The following is a 15882-nucleotide window of genomic DNA, read 5'->3' as shown; positions in this document are numbered from 1 at the left end:
ATTATTTATGTAAACTGCAGAGGAGGCGCTTTTGGATGAACTGCAGCAGAGGAGGGTTGCTCTGTTTTTCAGACCGGAGGGGTGTTCCCCCAGATATCAGTGTTTGGACCATTACCGTTCTCAACATATAAATGATCTGGACTTAGGTTTAGGGGCTCAATATCAAAATCTGGTGGCGACACAAAAATAGGGAATGTGGTTAACTGTAAGGGGACTGCAACTGGTATCAGAAGGACAGAGACAAGTTAGTTGATTGAACAAATATCAGGCTCGAAAGTCTGTGGGCTGCGACCCTGGTGGTGACGCTGAGATCATGCCCGCTGGGGCCCTTCAGTGCTGACCCTGATGGAGTTTGTGAATTTGGTGGAAGGTCTCCTAATTTGCATGGGGCAGGCGGGTGCCGGTGTGACTGTGGGCACATCTCCAGTGCCCAGCTGTCCCATGTGGTCAGAAAATTCAAAACCTGCCCACCACTGGGGGAAGTTTACCCGTTCCCTTCCCAGACCCCAACTACAACCCATTTCGGCTCCTTCTATAAGGAGGCCTATCAAGAAATTGGTAGAAAAACATGCTGTTCTTCAGTGGCCCAGGCTGCTGCTAATTGCTTGTTTCCTTTTCCACCCATACTCCTCTGCCTTCTTCCAACCCCAGTATCCTTACTCAGGGAAGAAACTGTCCCCCTAGCTCCCTCACAAATTTGCTGCTAAGCTCCATATTCCCTCTCCTCTGGCCCTCCACCAGTCATGACATCTCTAAAGATGTTGACCTGCTCAACTGTTCCCTCAGCACCGATTTCGGGAAACTTGTTCCCAACAAATCACTCACTATCTCCCACTCCTGCCGTTCCTCCAGGACTGCTGCCTTAAGACCAAGAGCTGCCAAGTTGAGCGCAATGACTGGCCTAGTCAGCCAACACCAGATCTGGCTCAACCAATCATTTAAGCTCATTTTGCTCAGCCCAATCTGTTGACAGTACTCTGTACAAACAGAATATGGAACTGCTGAGTACAGGTTTAACGCTGCCACACAGCAGGTGTGCTATCCGCCTTCCGCTGTATGCAAGCGTGCAACTAAAATGGGTAACGGATGTTTGCATGCTCTCTCCCTAGGTGCACTGGAGTCCATTGGAGTTACACTTTCCGTGGACGAAGAACAAACATTTATGTAAAGAAAGGTGCGACTTTGGCACTTTTATTCTGGAAAACGTCCTCATTTGCTCCCAGGAACGATGGACCTGGGGGATTGCATTCACTCCTAATGCCACCTCCTTCTATGGAGCACACACCTCCATTTGCACAGGGCGGGGGGCCTTCTTGCTCCAATAAGAGCTGTTCTCCTTTGCTGCAGAAGAACCTACAAGGACTCATCAGTTTTGCCCACATCCCTCCCATCAGCAATTTCTGGTAAGAGCTCTGATTTTCCTGCCAGCACAGAAACTGGTGTCTTCTTTAAGAGCTGGCTGAATGTTAAAGCTCCCAGCCTATTCTCTTGCTGGCTTTACTCTCCATGGAAATGTCCCATCTACAGGGAGTCCATGTGTTGTAAATGAGTATTTGGCCTTCAAAGAAGATGCCATGCAGTAGCTCATATGGCCCATACTCAGCTGCAATTTGGTCGGGTCTTGCTGCCTCTGATTTTAACCCATCGCACCAGCCAATAATGGTGTGTGTGGGGGGGTTAAAATACTGGCGGAGTATTTACTTCTCCACTCACTGCAAATTTAACTCCCGGCTATTGGGAAGCGTCGGACTACTCGCAGCAAGCAGACAAGGGCTTGATATATATGCAAGTGTTGGGGTCCTATGACGCAACTAGGACCCCGATGCGATTTTAGCTTGTAGTTGTGAAAGTTCCCTCCACCCCCCCCTCCCCCCTCACCACAAAGGATTAATTAGCAATCTTGTTGTACGAGGCCCCTTGGGTCTGAGCGATCATAATATGATCGAATTCTTCATTATGATGGAGAATGAAGTAGTTGACTCAGAGACTAGGGTCCTCAATTTAAATAAAGGAAACTACAATGGTCTGAGGAGCGAGTTGGGTAGGATTGATTGGGGAATGGCACTCAAAGGGTTGACGGTGGATGGGCAATGGCAAACATTCAAAGACCGAATGGATGAGCTACAGAATTTGTTCATCCCAGTTTGGCATAAAAATAAAACAAAAAAGGTGATTCAACCGTGGCTAACAAGGGAAATTAGGGATAGCATAAGATCCAAGGAGGCGACATATAAATTGGCCAGAAAAAGCAATAATCCTGAGGATTGGGAGCAGTCTAGGATTCAACAAAGGAGGACAAAGGGATTAATTAAGAAAGGGAAAATAGAATATGAGAGTAAGCTTGCAGCGAACATAAAAACTGACTGTAAAAGCTTTTATAGATATGTGAAGAGAAAAAGATTGGTGAAGTCAAGCGTAGGTCCCTTACAGTCAGAATCAGGGGAATTTATAATGGGAAACAAAGAAATGGCAGACCAACTAAATTCATACTTTGGTTCTATCTTCACAAAGGAGGACACAAATAACCTCCCAGAGATGCCGGGGAACATAGGGCCTGATGAAAGGGTGGAACTGAAAGAAATCAGTATTTGTAGGGAAATGGTGTTAGGAAAATTGATGGGACTAAAGGCCGATAAATCCCCAGGGCCTGATAATCTACATCCCAGGGTACTTAAGGAAGTGGCCCTGGAAATAGTAGATGCATTGCTGGTCATCTTCCAGAACTCGATAGACTCTGGAACAGTACCCATGGATTGGAAGGTAGCTAATGTTACCCCACTATTCAAAAAAGGTGGTCGAGAAAAAGCGGGGAATTATAGACCGGTAAGCCTGACATCGGTAGTGGGGAAAATGCTAGAATCTATTATAAAAGATGTAATAGCAGAGCACTTGGTAAGCAGTGACAGGATCGGACAAAGTCAACATGGATTTACAAAAGGTAAATCATGCTTGACTAATCTACTGGAATTTTTTGAGGATGTAACTGGTAAAATAGATAAGGGAGAACCAGTGGATGTGGTGTATTTGGACTTTCAGAAGGCTTTCGATAAGGTCCCACATAAGAGATTAGCATGCAAAATTAAGGCACATGGGATTGGGGGCAAGGTATTGACTTGGATAGAGAACTGGTTGGCGGACAGAAAGCAAAGAGTTGGAATAAACGGGTCGTTTTCCGAGTGGCAGGCAGTGACTAGTGGGGTACCGCAAGGATCGGTCCTAGGACCCCAGCTGTTCACAATATATATTAATGATCTGGACGAGGGAATTGGATGTAATATCTCCAAATTTGCAGACGACACAAAGCTGGGTGGGAGGGTAAGCTGTGAGGAGGATGTCGTGAAACTCCAGTACGATTTGGACAGATTGGGTGATTGGGCAGAAACATGGCAAATGCACTATAATGTGGATAAATGTGAGGTTATCCACTTTGGTGGCAAAAACAGGAAGGCAGATTATTATTTGAATGGCAATAGATTGGGAGAAGGGGAAGTGCAAAGAGACCTGGGTGTTCTTGTGCACCAGCCGCTGAAGGTAAGCATGCAGGTGCAGCAGGCGGTTAAGAAGGCAAATGGTATGTTGGCCTTCGTAGCAAGAGGGTTCGAGTACAGGAACAAGGATGTCTTGCTACAGTTGTACAGGGCCTTGGTGAGACCGCACCTTGAGTACTGTGTGCAGTTTTGGTCACCTTACCTGAGGAAGGACGTTCTTGCCATGGAAGGAGTGCAGCGAAGATTCACCAGGCTGATACCTGGGATGGCAGGAATGACGTATGAGGAGAGATTGTGTCGATGGGCTTATACTCACTGGAGTTTAGAAGATTGAGAGGGGATCTCATCGAAACTTATAAAATTCTGTCAGGCCTGGACAGACTAGATGCAGGAAGGATGTTTATGATGGCCGGTGAGTCCAGAACCAGGGGTCATAGTCTAAGGATAAGGGGTAAGCCATTTAGGACTGAAATGAGGAGGAATTTCTTCACCCAGAGAGTGAACCTGTGGAATTCTCTGCCACAGAGGGCGGTGGAGGCCAGTTCATTAAATATATTCAAAAACGAGTTGGATATATTTCTTAAGGCTAAAGGGATCAAGGGATATGGGGAGAAGGCAGGGACAGGGTACTGAATTTGGATGATCAGCCATGTTTTCTTTGAATGGCGGAGCAGGCTCGAAGGGCCGAATGGCCTACTCCTGCTCCTATCTTCTATGTTTCTATGGCCACAATTGCCTGCCTTAACCACTTACCTTAGTGCCAGGCAATGTCCTCTTGGATCCCCGGCAACAACCACCTGCCGCCCCAAAATCCTGCCTCTGCCCTCCGCCCTCCGGCCACCTGGTGATTCCCGCAGGGGACCAACCTCGAATGTGGAAATGAGGCAAGGGTATTATGGGGTGCTGCAACGTGAGCTTGCCGCTCACTCCTTCCTCCCCCCGGCGCACTCGCGAGTTTAACCCGGGGGGCGGGGCTCAAATATTAATCAGTGTATTAAATGTGTTGTATCTCTGAATGCTGTGAACTGTGGACATATAAAACTGGAGATAATGATGTGGAGTTACCGGAATCAGTTAAATCTGCTGTATGCAGAGCAGCTGATGTTGTCGCAAGAAGATCAATTATTCTCCACCGCCATACCAGGTTTGCACGTCAGGCTGATCAGTAAAATGACAGAAGGGAGAGGAAGAGACAGAACCAGCTGATCTGCTCTTAGTTTTTATTTTACCAGAGTTGATTTATTTTCAATCTTATTGTAAATTCTTTGATTTGGTGTGTGATCATTTCAGAATTCCAATCCTAAATTCCAATCTATAATGGTTCAGTGTACAGATGTAATGCTGGACTTTCAGTATTTGAATGTATTAACGATTCAAGGTAATTTTTGATAACGCATCACTGATTTTTATTATTTTATAATGTTCCATTATTTCAATGGGATACAGGAATCTGTTAAGTAATAAAGATCCTTGTGTAGAATTATTGGTTAAATGTGAAAGTAACTTTCACTTTCAAATAGCAACAGTTAAAGACGAAACAGACACCAATATATGATACACTCCATGTGATTCTGGGACAACTCAAAGCAACATGTCCTGTAGGCCCCTAAATATTTTGTAGTTATTACATTTTAAATTGTTACAGTTAAATGAATTTTGCTGATGTTAAGTTTCACAAATATATTTGAAATACCTGCTTTACAAATAGTCACGGAAACAGCAGGTAGTGACGCTACTGAACGGGTACAAGTTACTGATCTCAGCGGATTGGTCAGGTAAGGGCACCATTTTAATAGGGACTTCAGAAATGTGGGAGCAATGAGGATTAGGGGCCGACCCAAATGATCACGTCGGCAGAGCATGGTCTGTGTGTCTGTCCTATTCTGATCAGAAGTGAAAAGCATCTCACACTTTGTGCCAGAAAATATACATAAATGTACTGTTGAGAATTGATAACTACACTAAAACATTTTCCACGTGGAGAATCCCTATTACTATTTGCTCTGTTGCTGAGGCACCTTTCATATTAGAAAAGCACTGCAGCAATGAACAAAGAATACCTTAATCATTAATAGCTGTTATTAAAATATAAAGGATATTATTTGAATACGAACTGGATATTACTGTGAATATTGTGCTCATCGCTGTATATCTCATGTTACACAAGAAACCTGTCTTATTTTCTAAAGCCCCAGCTCCTGTATCAAAGGTAATGACTAACAATTCTGCTTTCCATGAAGGTTGAGAAAAACATTAATTGGCTCCTTTATTGTGTTGAATCGGAGAAACCAAACACAATCTTTATTCTGGCCTAATTTTCATGTCCACGTATTTGTAGGAATAATGATAGCCTTTTCCTGTACGCCAGTTTATCCCATTTGCATAAGAAGAATGATTGCCTTTTAGATAAAGACCATTAAGGTTTGAAAAATGACACTTTGAATACCACCAAGCTCCATTGTATGTTGCAGCACAATGTCTAGAATCGGCGTCGTTGTCTCTGTCATGTGTGCTAAATGAATAGTTATTGTGCTGATTAAGCGAATCACCTGCAAAAATCAAAAAATAATTAATTAATTAATGCAAAAAATCCACAGCACAATAGGATAAATATCAATAATGTTTTTTAAAATAGTATCACAATGTCAAGCATTTATTCTAGATGAGACGTTAAACCGAGGCCCCGTCCGCTCTCTCAGGTGGTCGTAAAAGATCCCATGGCACTATTTCGAAGAAGAGCAGGGGAGTTATCCCCGGTGTCCTGGCCAATATTTATCCCTCAACCAACATAACAAAAACAGATTATCTGGTCATTATCACTTTGCTGTTTGTGGGAGCTTGCTGTGCGCAAATTGGCTGCCGCGTTTCCTACATTAAAACAGTGACTCCACTTCTAAAGTACTTCATTGGCTGTAAAGTGCTTTGAGACGTCTGGTGGTCGTGAAAGGCGCTATATAAATGTAAGTCTTTCTTTCTTTCTCTGTCCATTACTTCTTTCTTTCGATATACTGCACCCCTCATTCTCAGAATACTGTTTGTGTGTGTGGCGTGCAGTTGGTGAGCCTTAGCTGTACTGCTGACTGCACCTAATTGTGGGTCCCACTGAGATCAGGGACGACAAAACTTTGCCCGTGCACTCTTGGATACACGCGTGGAGCAGTAGCACAGTGAAAGCAGCACCATATGGTGAATCAATCTGAGGTAATTGGCAATGAAAGTGACTCCAAACTGGACAAGTCAAAGGGGAAATGCAGCAATAGGTCTGGGATGTTATTGTGTCTCTATTATGTTTAATGGCACCTAGTTATTGCCAATAAGTCACTGTAATATAATGATCACAATAAGGATCAGTGCTAATGTTGGGACTTACTTTTTATTGGTGCCTTACAGGAATATAAACCACAGATAAGAGAATCATTTAACAGAATTAAAAGCTTCAACCAGTGGGAAACCACATATATCTGCCAAGTTGTGCTCCTGATGTGGGTGTGTTTGGGGCAATCGCTCAAGTTGCTTCTTTTTTGAATAGTTTTGCATTTCCCCCAATTCAGAAATGCTCAGACAGACAACAGCGCACAAACACTGCAAAAATAAAGATCCAAATTCTAACTTCACTTTTGCAGAGCTCAGACACACATTCTGAATTCTGTGCCTAACTGAAAATTCCGCTTTAGATTCCCTCTGACATACTGGAAGTTGGTCGTATGTTTGTACAATGCAGGCTAGTAGAAATGTACGTCATTGATTAACAGCTGGTACTTGGATTTGGCTTTTTATGTTGGGATATTTCCTCAGATTTACAATTGGGATATACAGTCACACTAAAGGCTACACTCTTCACATTGGAAGAAAAGGATTTCATACCTATATCACCGACTGTGTATTCCCCCAAAATAAGTCTGTATTTCTCAGATTCATCGAGGATCTTAAAAGATTTATATTCAGCAAATCCTAGTTTGCCTTCAAAATCCTTCACATCTATACGCAACTGAAAAATGCCTGGAGAAATAAAAGTGGATAAATGTTTAATTAGGAAAAATTGAATAAACATTCGATATGATTTTAAAAATTAGTTTCAAATGACCTGTTTTTGTCAGCGCATGAATGTTGTCATTTCCCAGCCAGAATTCTGAGAGTTGATTCCCAAATCCTTTCTTGTAGCTAGTCCAGCCTCGATAAAAAGAAACAGACCCATCCATGCGCTTCTGGAATACCTAAAGACATGGAAACACGATGGTACAGTTTAATCAAACCATAGCACCATGGGAATCTACAGCAGAGAAGGAGCCATTTGCCTTGTTATGTTTGTCAGTTCTTTGCTGGAGCAATTCAGATCTAATTCCACAGCACTGATCCCTCCCCATAGTTCAGTATCAGCCTCTGCTTCAATTATTCATCCTTTTCCCTTAAACCATGCAATGGTCTCTGTCTCAGTTATTTCCTATGACAAAACATGTCCTATTATCTATGTATAGAAATTTCTCCCACTCTTAAGTGACAATATAAAATTGTTGGGGGGAACAATTTGGTTGCTCTGCGCCTCCCGTTAGCGCCCTAGGGCGCTAATGGGGCGCAAAGCAACTATCGCCCGGGCGTGCCGATTTTTACGCCGCTCGTGAAATTGACCAGACATTTTACGGCGGCGCTAAACACTACCGCCACGATCTCCTGCGCCCGCAGATCGTGACGTCAGTCGAGCGTGCAACGCCCCGGTAGCACCCCGGACCGGATATTGAGTGGCGCCCCCTGCCTTACCGCCTGCCGCTAGCAACGACAGGGTGAGGGGAGCGTTTTGCAGCCAGGAAGGGACTGGGGGAGCGCTATTTAAAGGTGACCGCATCCTGCCTTTTTTTGTCGGCGACATTTTTGCACCACGCATTCTGAGAGAGAGAGGGCAGGATTTTCATTGGACCGTGGAGGCGGGATTGGAGGCGTGTGGGAGGGTTAAAATCCCGAAATCGGTTGGCACGAACCCATCCCACCCCCAACCCGCCTCCATGCCAGTTTCAAAGGAGGCGGTTACCCGACCCGCACTGGGACCCGCCTCCCCGAGGTGGAATGGGGATTAGTGCCAATTAACTACCTGTTAACAGGTAGTTAACAGGCAGTTTTTAGCCTAATCCCTATTTTTATTGCTGAAGTGTGGGATTCCCGACGGCTCTAAACCACGCCAAGTTAGCGAGGCGGGCCGTCGAGCTGAAGGGCTTGGAGGGGTTGAGATGTCCGGTGTTCAGGTGAGTGATGGGTGCATGAGTGCAGAGGTAAGTGTGTTTGGTGTGTTTAAAGTGTTTAAAGAAGTTTTACTTACCTTTACGGCCTTCCTTCCTTCAGGTCTTGGGAGTCCCTCATCTCACTGGCACAGAAAGCAGAATGGCCGCGATCTCTCAAAAATTGCAGCATTCAGCTTTCTGTTCCGGAGAGATCTCTAAATCACCCTGAGAGGAAGGAATTAACTTGGAGTACAGATTGTCAGTGTTTGACAGCTTCAAACAGCTGTGAAACGCTGATGTTTCATCTGTCAAAAGGTCTTGACAGATGGAATATCAATCTGTGATGTCACCTGTTGCCAGGTGGCCCTTAATTGGCCTGCTGAGCCCGCTGGGTGGGCTCAACAAGGTCAATCAAGTCAAAATCGCGTGGGTTGGCTTCAACTCGATGGAGGCGGGACTACAACCCCGAAAGTTGTCCCGCCTCCTCAATGAAAATCCAGCCCAGAGACTTCTGGAGAGATTCAACGCTGTATGAAGGAGCTTTGGGTACTGAGCAGCACTTTGCAGGTTCATTTTGACCTTCCTTGCATCGATTTAGAAGAGACTATGGGGGCTGCACTCTGAGCTCTTTCCCTGGGCCTCTCTATTGTTCTTTCCAGCAGATTTGATGTACAGGTCTCTCCAGGCTGAGATTCAAGGCTGCAATGAGCAGGGTGTGGATGGAGAGCAAGATCGACCCTCCCCTTTAAGAATTGGCCAGCGCCAGTGTGTCTGTGTTCCATTGCTGACTGACATCACATGAGCTTCGCCAGCGCTCTGAGATGTCGCCTCGCTCCTCAGCATTAGCGCCTTAAGAGAGGTGTGTAGTGCCTGATTTAGCGCTCCAATCACCTCCAGGGGCGATAGAAGCCAAGTTTGCAGTCAGAGGCAATAATTAGCGCCAGGTGCTAAACTTTGCGCCCGGCCGATAATTGCGCCCCAAACGGGGTGATAACGAATTTATCCCCCTTGAAACCTAATTAATGACACATCATCCAGGGGAAATAAAGCCCTAGTTCCAATATTCTGGCACACCCTGAAACTGTGCTCGGGATTTACCTTACCTGTGCTGTTTAACATCTTATATATTTCTATAAGGTCTCTTCTCGATCGTCTCCTTTTAAGGATGAAGAATGCCAGTTTCTCATAACTCAATCCTTTGATGCCAGGCAACTGCCTCAACGCTCCTCCTCTGCACTGGCTCCATGGTTTGGATGTTTCACTCATGTCTTGGGAACTAAAGTTGCACACAGTCCTTAAGATGTATTCTCTTCAGGGCATGACACGGTTTTAGCAAGACACCTTCTGGTTTATACTCAGCTGATCTGGCAACAGTCTGTTTAACTTTGCAGTGATTTGACATGTTAACTGCTGAATCTACTATCTCCCAGATCCTTCCCACTTCCCCTTTAGCTATTTCTACACCATCCATAGTATACCTGTGGCACTTACTTTTCCTTCCTTTATGCAATAGCTTTTGAAATCTAATTTTGTTGTATTGTTTAACGGATTTAGAAAGGTACTGAGGGTTAAATTGGATTACCCCCCAAAACAGGCGCGGGGATCATGAGGCCCGAGTAACCCACGCCCATTGAGTGTAATGCAGGCAGCACGCCAACTTTGTGCTGTCTGCTCATTATAATGATTGCTGCATGCAGCCAGCGGTACCCACACTGTTCATTAGCTGCACACATCAGCAGGGAGCCCAATATTGTTACTAACTTGCACTACTTAAAGCAAGTCTTCACCTCTTAAAGGGGAGGTGCATTGTGGCAGGAGCATGTGCTGGGAGTTTACTCTACAACTGAACCGGGAAAGAGTGAGGAATGGCTGACCATGGGAGAGAGCGGGCACCCAGGATTACGGTTACTGCACTGGAGGTCTTGGTGGAGGATGTGGAAAGGAGAAGAGATGTCCTGTATCCCGAGGGGGGCAGGAGGCCCTCCAGACACACAATGCGAAGGCAGTGGGAACAGATAGCCGTGGAGGTCAATACCAGGAGTTTAGCCCCAAGGACCTGAACGCAGTACCGCAAGAAGTTTCATGACCTCACTTGAGTGGTCAAAGTAAGTGAATGCATCTTCAAATGTCATATCCTACCAACTGCACCACTAGCCTCAGCCACTGCTCAATTCACCACACCCCCATCACTCACCTACCAACAATTTTTATCAATTAGGACTCATACCTAACATTCATATGCTTCACCTTACCCTCATACGCTTAACACTATTGCAAGCCTCACACCCACATCTCACAGCTTGTACACTCTGCCAGTTGTTCGACCATGACAGCCTTTTCACCCAAACATATTGCTCGACACTCACTGACACACTTGCCTCTCACTTGCAGGAGAAGGTGGGGCAGAACCGGAGGCAGCAGGAACTAACCAGAGAGGGAGAGGTGCGCCTGCATGTTCTAACCCCCATGAAGGAGACGGTGCTGGCCATTATGGGAAGCACCATTGCTGAGGCCATGGCCACTGGCAGGGCTAAAGCCCTTGAAGATGACGGTATCCTCATACCTAATTCTCCTTCTCACATCTCACTTCTCCCTCATCCCTAACTCTCCTCAGATTCACAAGCTGCAGATGGTGAAAGCAGGCACTTCTTACTTTCTGCTCTCCCCTCACCACAACCTAACCCTTGTCCCTTTTTCATTTCAGATACCCAGGAACTGCACCCTGCGCAGGTAGTGGTGGAAGAGCAGGAAGACAGTGATGATGAAGACACTCCATCACTTGATTTCGCTCTTGCAGCCATCAGCTCAGATACTGACACTGCGCATATTTCAGAGGATAGCATAGAGGCGGAAACTGCATGTGGCGCGGCACCAGGCCCAAGTGCACTGCAGGGAGGGCAGGGGGTAAGGATACTGCAGGTGCCAGCTCGCTGGAGGGTGAGGTCACACACGAGTTCTGCTGCAGAGGATGAGGACTTTGATGGGCCAAGCTGCAGATAAAGGCTGATGGGTGTACACACCGAAATGCTTGGTGCATTGGGAAGCCTGCCAGAAAGCCTGTGTTCAATGTCAAGGAGCATGGAGGAGTCCAGCACCAACTTTTGCGCAGAGCTTGGAGCCCATCCTTTCTAGCATGGAACTGGTGGCCAACTCCACCAACACACTTGGGAACCAACCATGATGTAGCGTCTGATGATCAATGTCTCAACTTCCATTGCAGCACAAGCAGCAGCCACCCAACGACTGAGTGCTGCCGTGGAAGCTCAGACTACTGCCATCATGGCTCTAGATACCAGCATGGAAAGAGGCTTCCAGGGTGTCACAGCAGTCCAGCAGTCTGTCCTCCAACAGATTACTAGGACTGATGAAGCCCCGTCTGGGAGAGTGGTAGTGGCTCCATGGAGCACGAACCTGTTGTCTTCTCTCAGGATGGCAGCATTTGTGCTCGCACCCCTGTCACTCTGCCAGTGCCCTTGCTGTTGTTGCCTGTCATCCAGCCAGCCCAGACTGCTGCCGCCAAGTGCAGTCTGAAGCTGGGCCTTCTGGACCCACAGCTGCTTGAGGTTGACCTCCAAGGCCATCTGCAGTCTCCTCCACTCAAAGTCAGCAGCCTTCCACCAGGCATGCTGCAGCCTCTGGGGTAGCACCTCGTAGGAGCACTAGGACAGGCAAAGGAACATGGAAGACAGGCACTAAGGGAATATACAAGGTTGATCACTTTATTTTTGTATGCAATATGGCATGATTTAATTTATAAATTTGGATTTGAATGTGTATTTTGTTTTGGCTTTTATTTTTGCATTGTGGGCAAGAGGACAATGTGATAGTCAGTGACAGAGGGAAGGTAAGGAGTGTGGGACTGATGGTGAATGGGGAATTGGGATTGAGGTTACTGGTATCGTACTTGAATTAGTTGTTCACATACAGTCCGAGCAGAAAGGGGCTGTCTAGGTTGCAGCCTCGCTTCCTTTTCCTCCTCTTCCACCTCCTCCTCTTCCGTCTCCTCCTCATCATCCTCCCCCATCTTCCTACTACTCGCACTTCAGCTTCTCGCCTGATAGGTGGTGGCAAGGGCTGTTCCCTCATGATGGCGAGGCTGTGCAGCATGCAGTGTACCACCACAAATCTTGAGACCCGCCGAGTACAGCAGGGCTCCTCCAGAGCGGTCCAGGCAGCGGAATCATTACTTCAGCATGCCAATGGTCTGCTCTATCAGATTTCTTGTGGCAGCATGCCTCTCATTTTATACCTGCTGCACATGTGTGCATGGGTTGCGAACCGGAGTCATGAGCCATGTCGTCAGCGGATAGCCCTTCTCGCCCGGTACCCATCCTTTGATTTGCCATGGTGGTTGAACTACATCTGGCACAGAGGACTGCTGCAGGATTAATGCATCATAACTGCTGCCAGGATCCCAGGCATTGGCCGGCATGATGCACTGTCTATGGTCACACAAAAGCTGCGCATTGAGGGAGTGGAATCCCTTTCGGTTCTGGTACAGGGCAGAGTTGACATGAGGCACATGCAAAGCAATGTGCGGCAGTCAATAGCATCTTGCACCATGGGAAAGCCTGCAATCTTTGCAAACCCTCCTGCTCGCTCCGCCTGCTTCTCTCTGGCAAGAGGGAATGAAATGAACCTATCTCTCTTTGAATAGAGAGCCTCAGTGACCCTCCTTATGTAACAGTGCAAACTGGGAGATATTGCTAATATCGAGCCTGGAAGGAGTCAGGCACATAAAAGTTCATGGCCACATTTACATTCCCAGCCATGGCAATGTGTTCCTTGCCCTGCTCTGAGGTTGGAGTTGTGACTGCAGCAGATAGCAGATTTCAGTGATAACCTCCTTAGTAAAGCACAGACATCTCAAACATTGGTTGTCGCTGAAGTTCAGGCAGGAGAATTACTCCCTGAACACCCTGGGCGGATCTGGCCTCCTGCTGAGAGCCCTTCTCCCCCTCCTCCTCCTCCCTCTTCCAGCAGCTTGTCCTGCTCCGTGTGGCCTCTGCTCATTCTCCCAGTCATGCTCGATTCCAAGAGGAAGGCCTACTAGTGCACCCATGTCTTGGAGCAATGGGTTTGTGCAGAAGCCTTGAAGTCAGCAAAAAAGTACTTCACATCTGCCACACAACTCCCTGTAGACTTTTGAAACTTAAAACAGCTATGGAAAACACCCAAAACGTGCAGAATTGTAGCAACAGCCAGAAGAAATAAACCAGCAACTAACATGTAAGTAGTTGATGATCCCATTAAATAGTGCTGGTGGGGTGCCCTTCATACTGCTCAACGTTGTGTTCAGCTGTGCGAGGTTAAGACAGGGCGTAGGCTGGAGTGTGGAGCTTCAAAATGGCAGCACTGGTGTCAAATCAGCAGTGCACACTGATTGACGTCATGATCTGCCTGTTCTGCATGCTGCCGACAGATGTTAGGTGCACACACACTAACCCCTTTACCAATATGGGGTCCGGCGCACTTCGCGTCAGAAGTGTGCACGCACGCCGCAGATGCCATTTTGGAACCTTAAGGGGCCTCGTAGTGCCCCCAATTTTGCCACCATTGTGCGCTCTGAATTGAGATAACTTGTGTTGTAGGACTAAAATGCAACTATTTAATTGCAGTTTTATTTTATGTTCTATATATATGTAATACTTATGTGAAAGCTGCTGGCTGGGTTTGTTCATGCCCTTGTGATATGTATTGTGCCACATGTTTACATTGAATTTCAGCTGCCTCTGATTTCCCCATATGCAGATTTCATGGGGTTAAAGTAATGTATCTTCCTCCTATAAAGATCTTAAATGTAATAAATTTTGGGTGTCTCAACCTAATTCCCAAAGTACATTGGCCACTGTACAAGGAAGCCTAACAATATGGCACAATTTGCCTTTATAAGTAAGTTTATCTCATTCAGGAAATCCAAGGAACATTCAAGTGTTCCTTCCACAACTAAAGCTTCTGGATGAAAAGAACATTACCTGGGGTAACATTCTAATAGTAAAAGCTTACATGGTTCTGGTATAAAAGTTTTAAAAGAAATACCTGACAATGATTTTCCTGGCTAGGCTGTCTATCTTGTCTATCTTAGATGCACTCTCTCTTACCCATGGTAACATATAATTTTATTTGAAGAATAACTAAGATCATCATATATATAATATAGTAGTTTACATTTTATTACTAAATGGGTTAAAATATAAATAGTCATAATGTATATACCAGCACAATACAATAGAATACAGGACAGAAAGCTACACTTTCAGTGCATGGAAGCAGAATTTTTATTCCATGAATATTACAGAACTAGTGAAATGGCCAACATTAATCAGGTTATTACGTAATGGTGTAAGGGGGGGGTGGCAGGTGTGGCGCGTGCGCCCAGTCAGTTATGCCCCTGACTGTTGGTGAGCGGTTCAAATCCCCTTATCCTTATCCCACCCCCTATACCTAACTAGATTAAGCTATGAGGGGTCAGAATTCATGCTCACCAATCCAAAGCAAAGCCAACTGTTAACGAAATGCAGGTTTTGAGGTTTGGTTCTCTGTCCTCTTAGATACCCCGTCGCCACATGGTCTTCAGGGGCGCGGTGCTGGAGCTGCTACTGCGACACACCTTCTTCTCCTCCGCTACCGTCGTCGTCTCGTCTCGATGGGTTCTCCTCTTCTTCTCCCTCAGGCGGTCAGTGGCGGTAACGTTATGTTTATCGGACAGTTAACAGTCTTTGCCATTTAGATTTTTGCTACCTATGTGTCAAACGCCAGTATATTCGTTGTGGCGTGGACACCTGCATTATCGCAGTGTTCAACAAGATGTTCGTCTCACCAAGCGCCAGCTTATAATTAGGCGCTTGGCCTCATCAAAACGTTTTTCGCTGCCCTGCTCTGCTGTTATCGAGTTGTCACCTTCTTCTTCGTCTCTTTTCGTCTCGTCTCGTTCGGTTACCATACAAGTCCTGGGCTGCCTACTCAGTTTCGTCTCGCCCCTTTTTGCGGCCTGGGCATCCTGGATGACTAGGGACTCGGGTCTCGTTCTCCTCCCCTGCACTTGTTATGGTGTCCTAGACTGCTGGAAGCTCACCGCAGGGAGCGAGGAGAGAACCCGCCACGAGGCCAGGGCACGAGTACGGGCAGCGGCAGCCCAAGAGGCCGGAGCCACGAGAGCAAGAGCCAAGAAAGAGATTGCTACC

The 15882-nt window shown here is 46.3% G+C and overlaps 1 protein-coding gene across 3 annotated transcripts in view; it reads right to left on the bottom strand.

The window, feature by feature from the left end:
* Window positions 1-4857: 4857 nt before the first annotated feature.
* LOC147103137 (ficolin-1-like) overlaps window positions 4858-15882 on the bottom strand; it is a 47802-nt gene continuing 36777 nt past the window's right edge. For 2 of the 3 annotated variants that reach the window (XM_085962469.1, XM_085962468.1), the window contains 3 exons: window positions 7573-7702; window positions 7353-7487; window positions 4859-6037 (listed from right to left, as the gene is read on the bottom strand). In XM_085962469.1, the coding sequence (XP_085818595.1) occupies window positions 5790-6037; window positions 7353-7487; window positions 7573-7702 (513 nt within the window). In that variant the 3' untranslated portion in view covers window positions 4859-5789. Of the gene's footprint in view, window positions 6038-7352; window positions 7488-7572; window positions 7703-15882 lie in introns of all 3 variants that reach the window. The other variant, XM_085962470.1, reaches the window with a different exon arrangement.

This window comes from Somniosus microcephalus, chromosome 20, assembly GCF_052327205.1.
Source record: "Somniosus microcephalus isolate GS21.2 chromosome 20, FLI_Smic_1.0, whole genome shotgun sequence".
NCBI lineage: Eukaryota > Metazoa > Chordata > Chondrichthyes > Squaliformes > Somniosidae > Somniosus > Somniosus microcephalus.
This window is presented reverse-complemented; position numbering and strand designations above follow the sequence as displayed.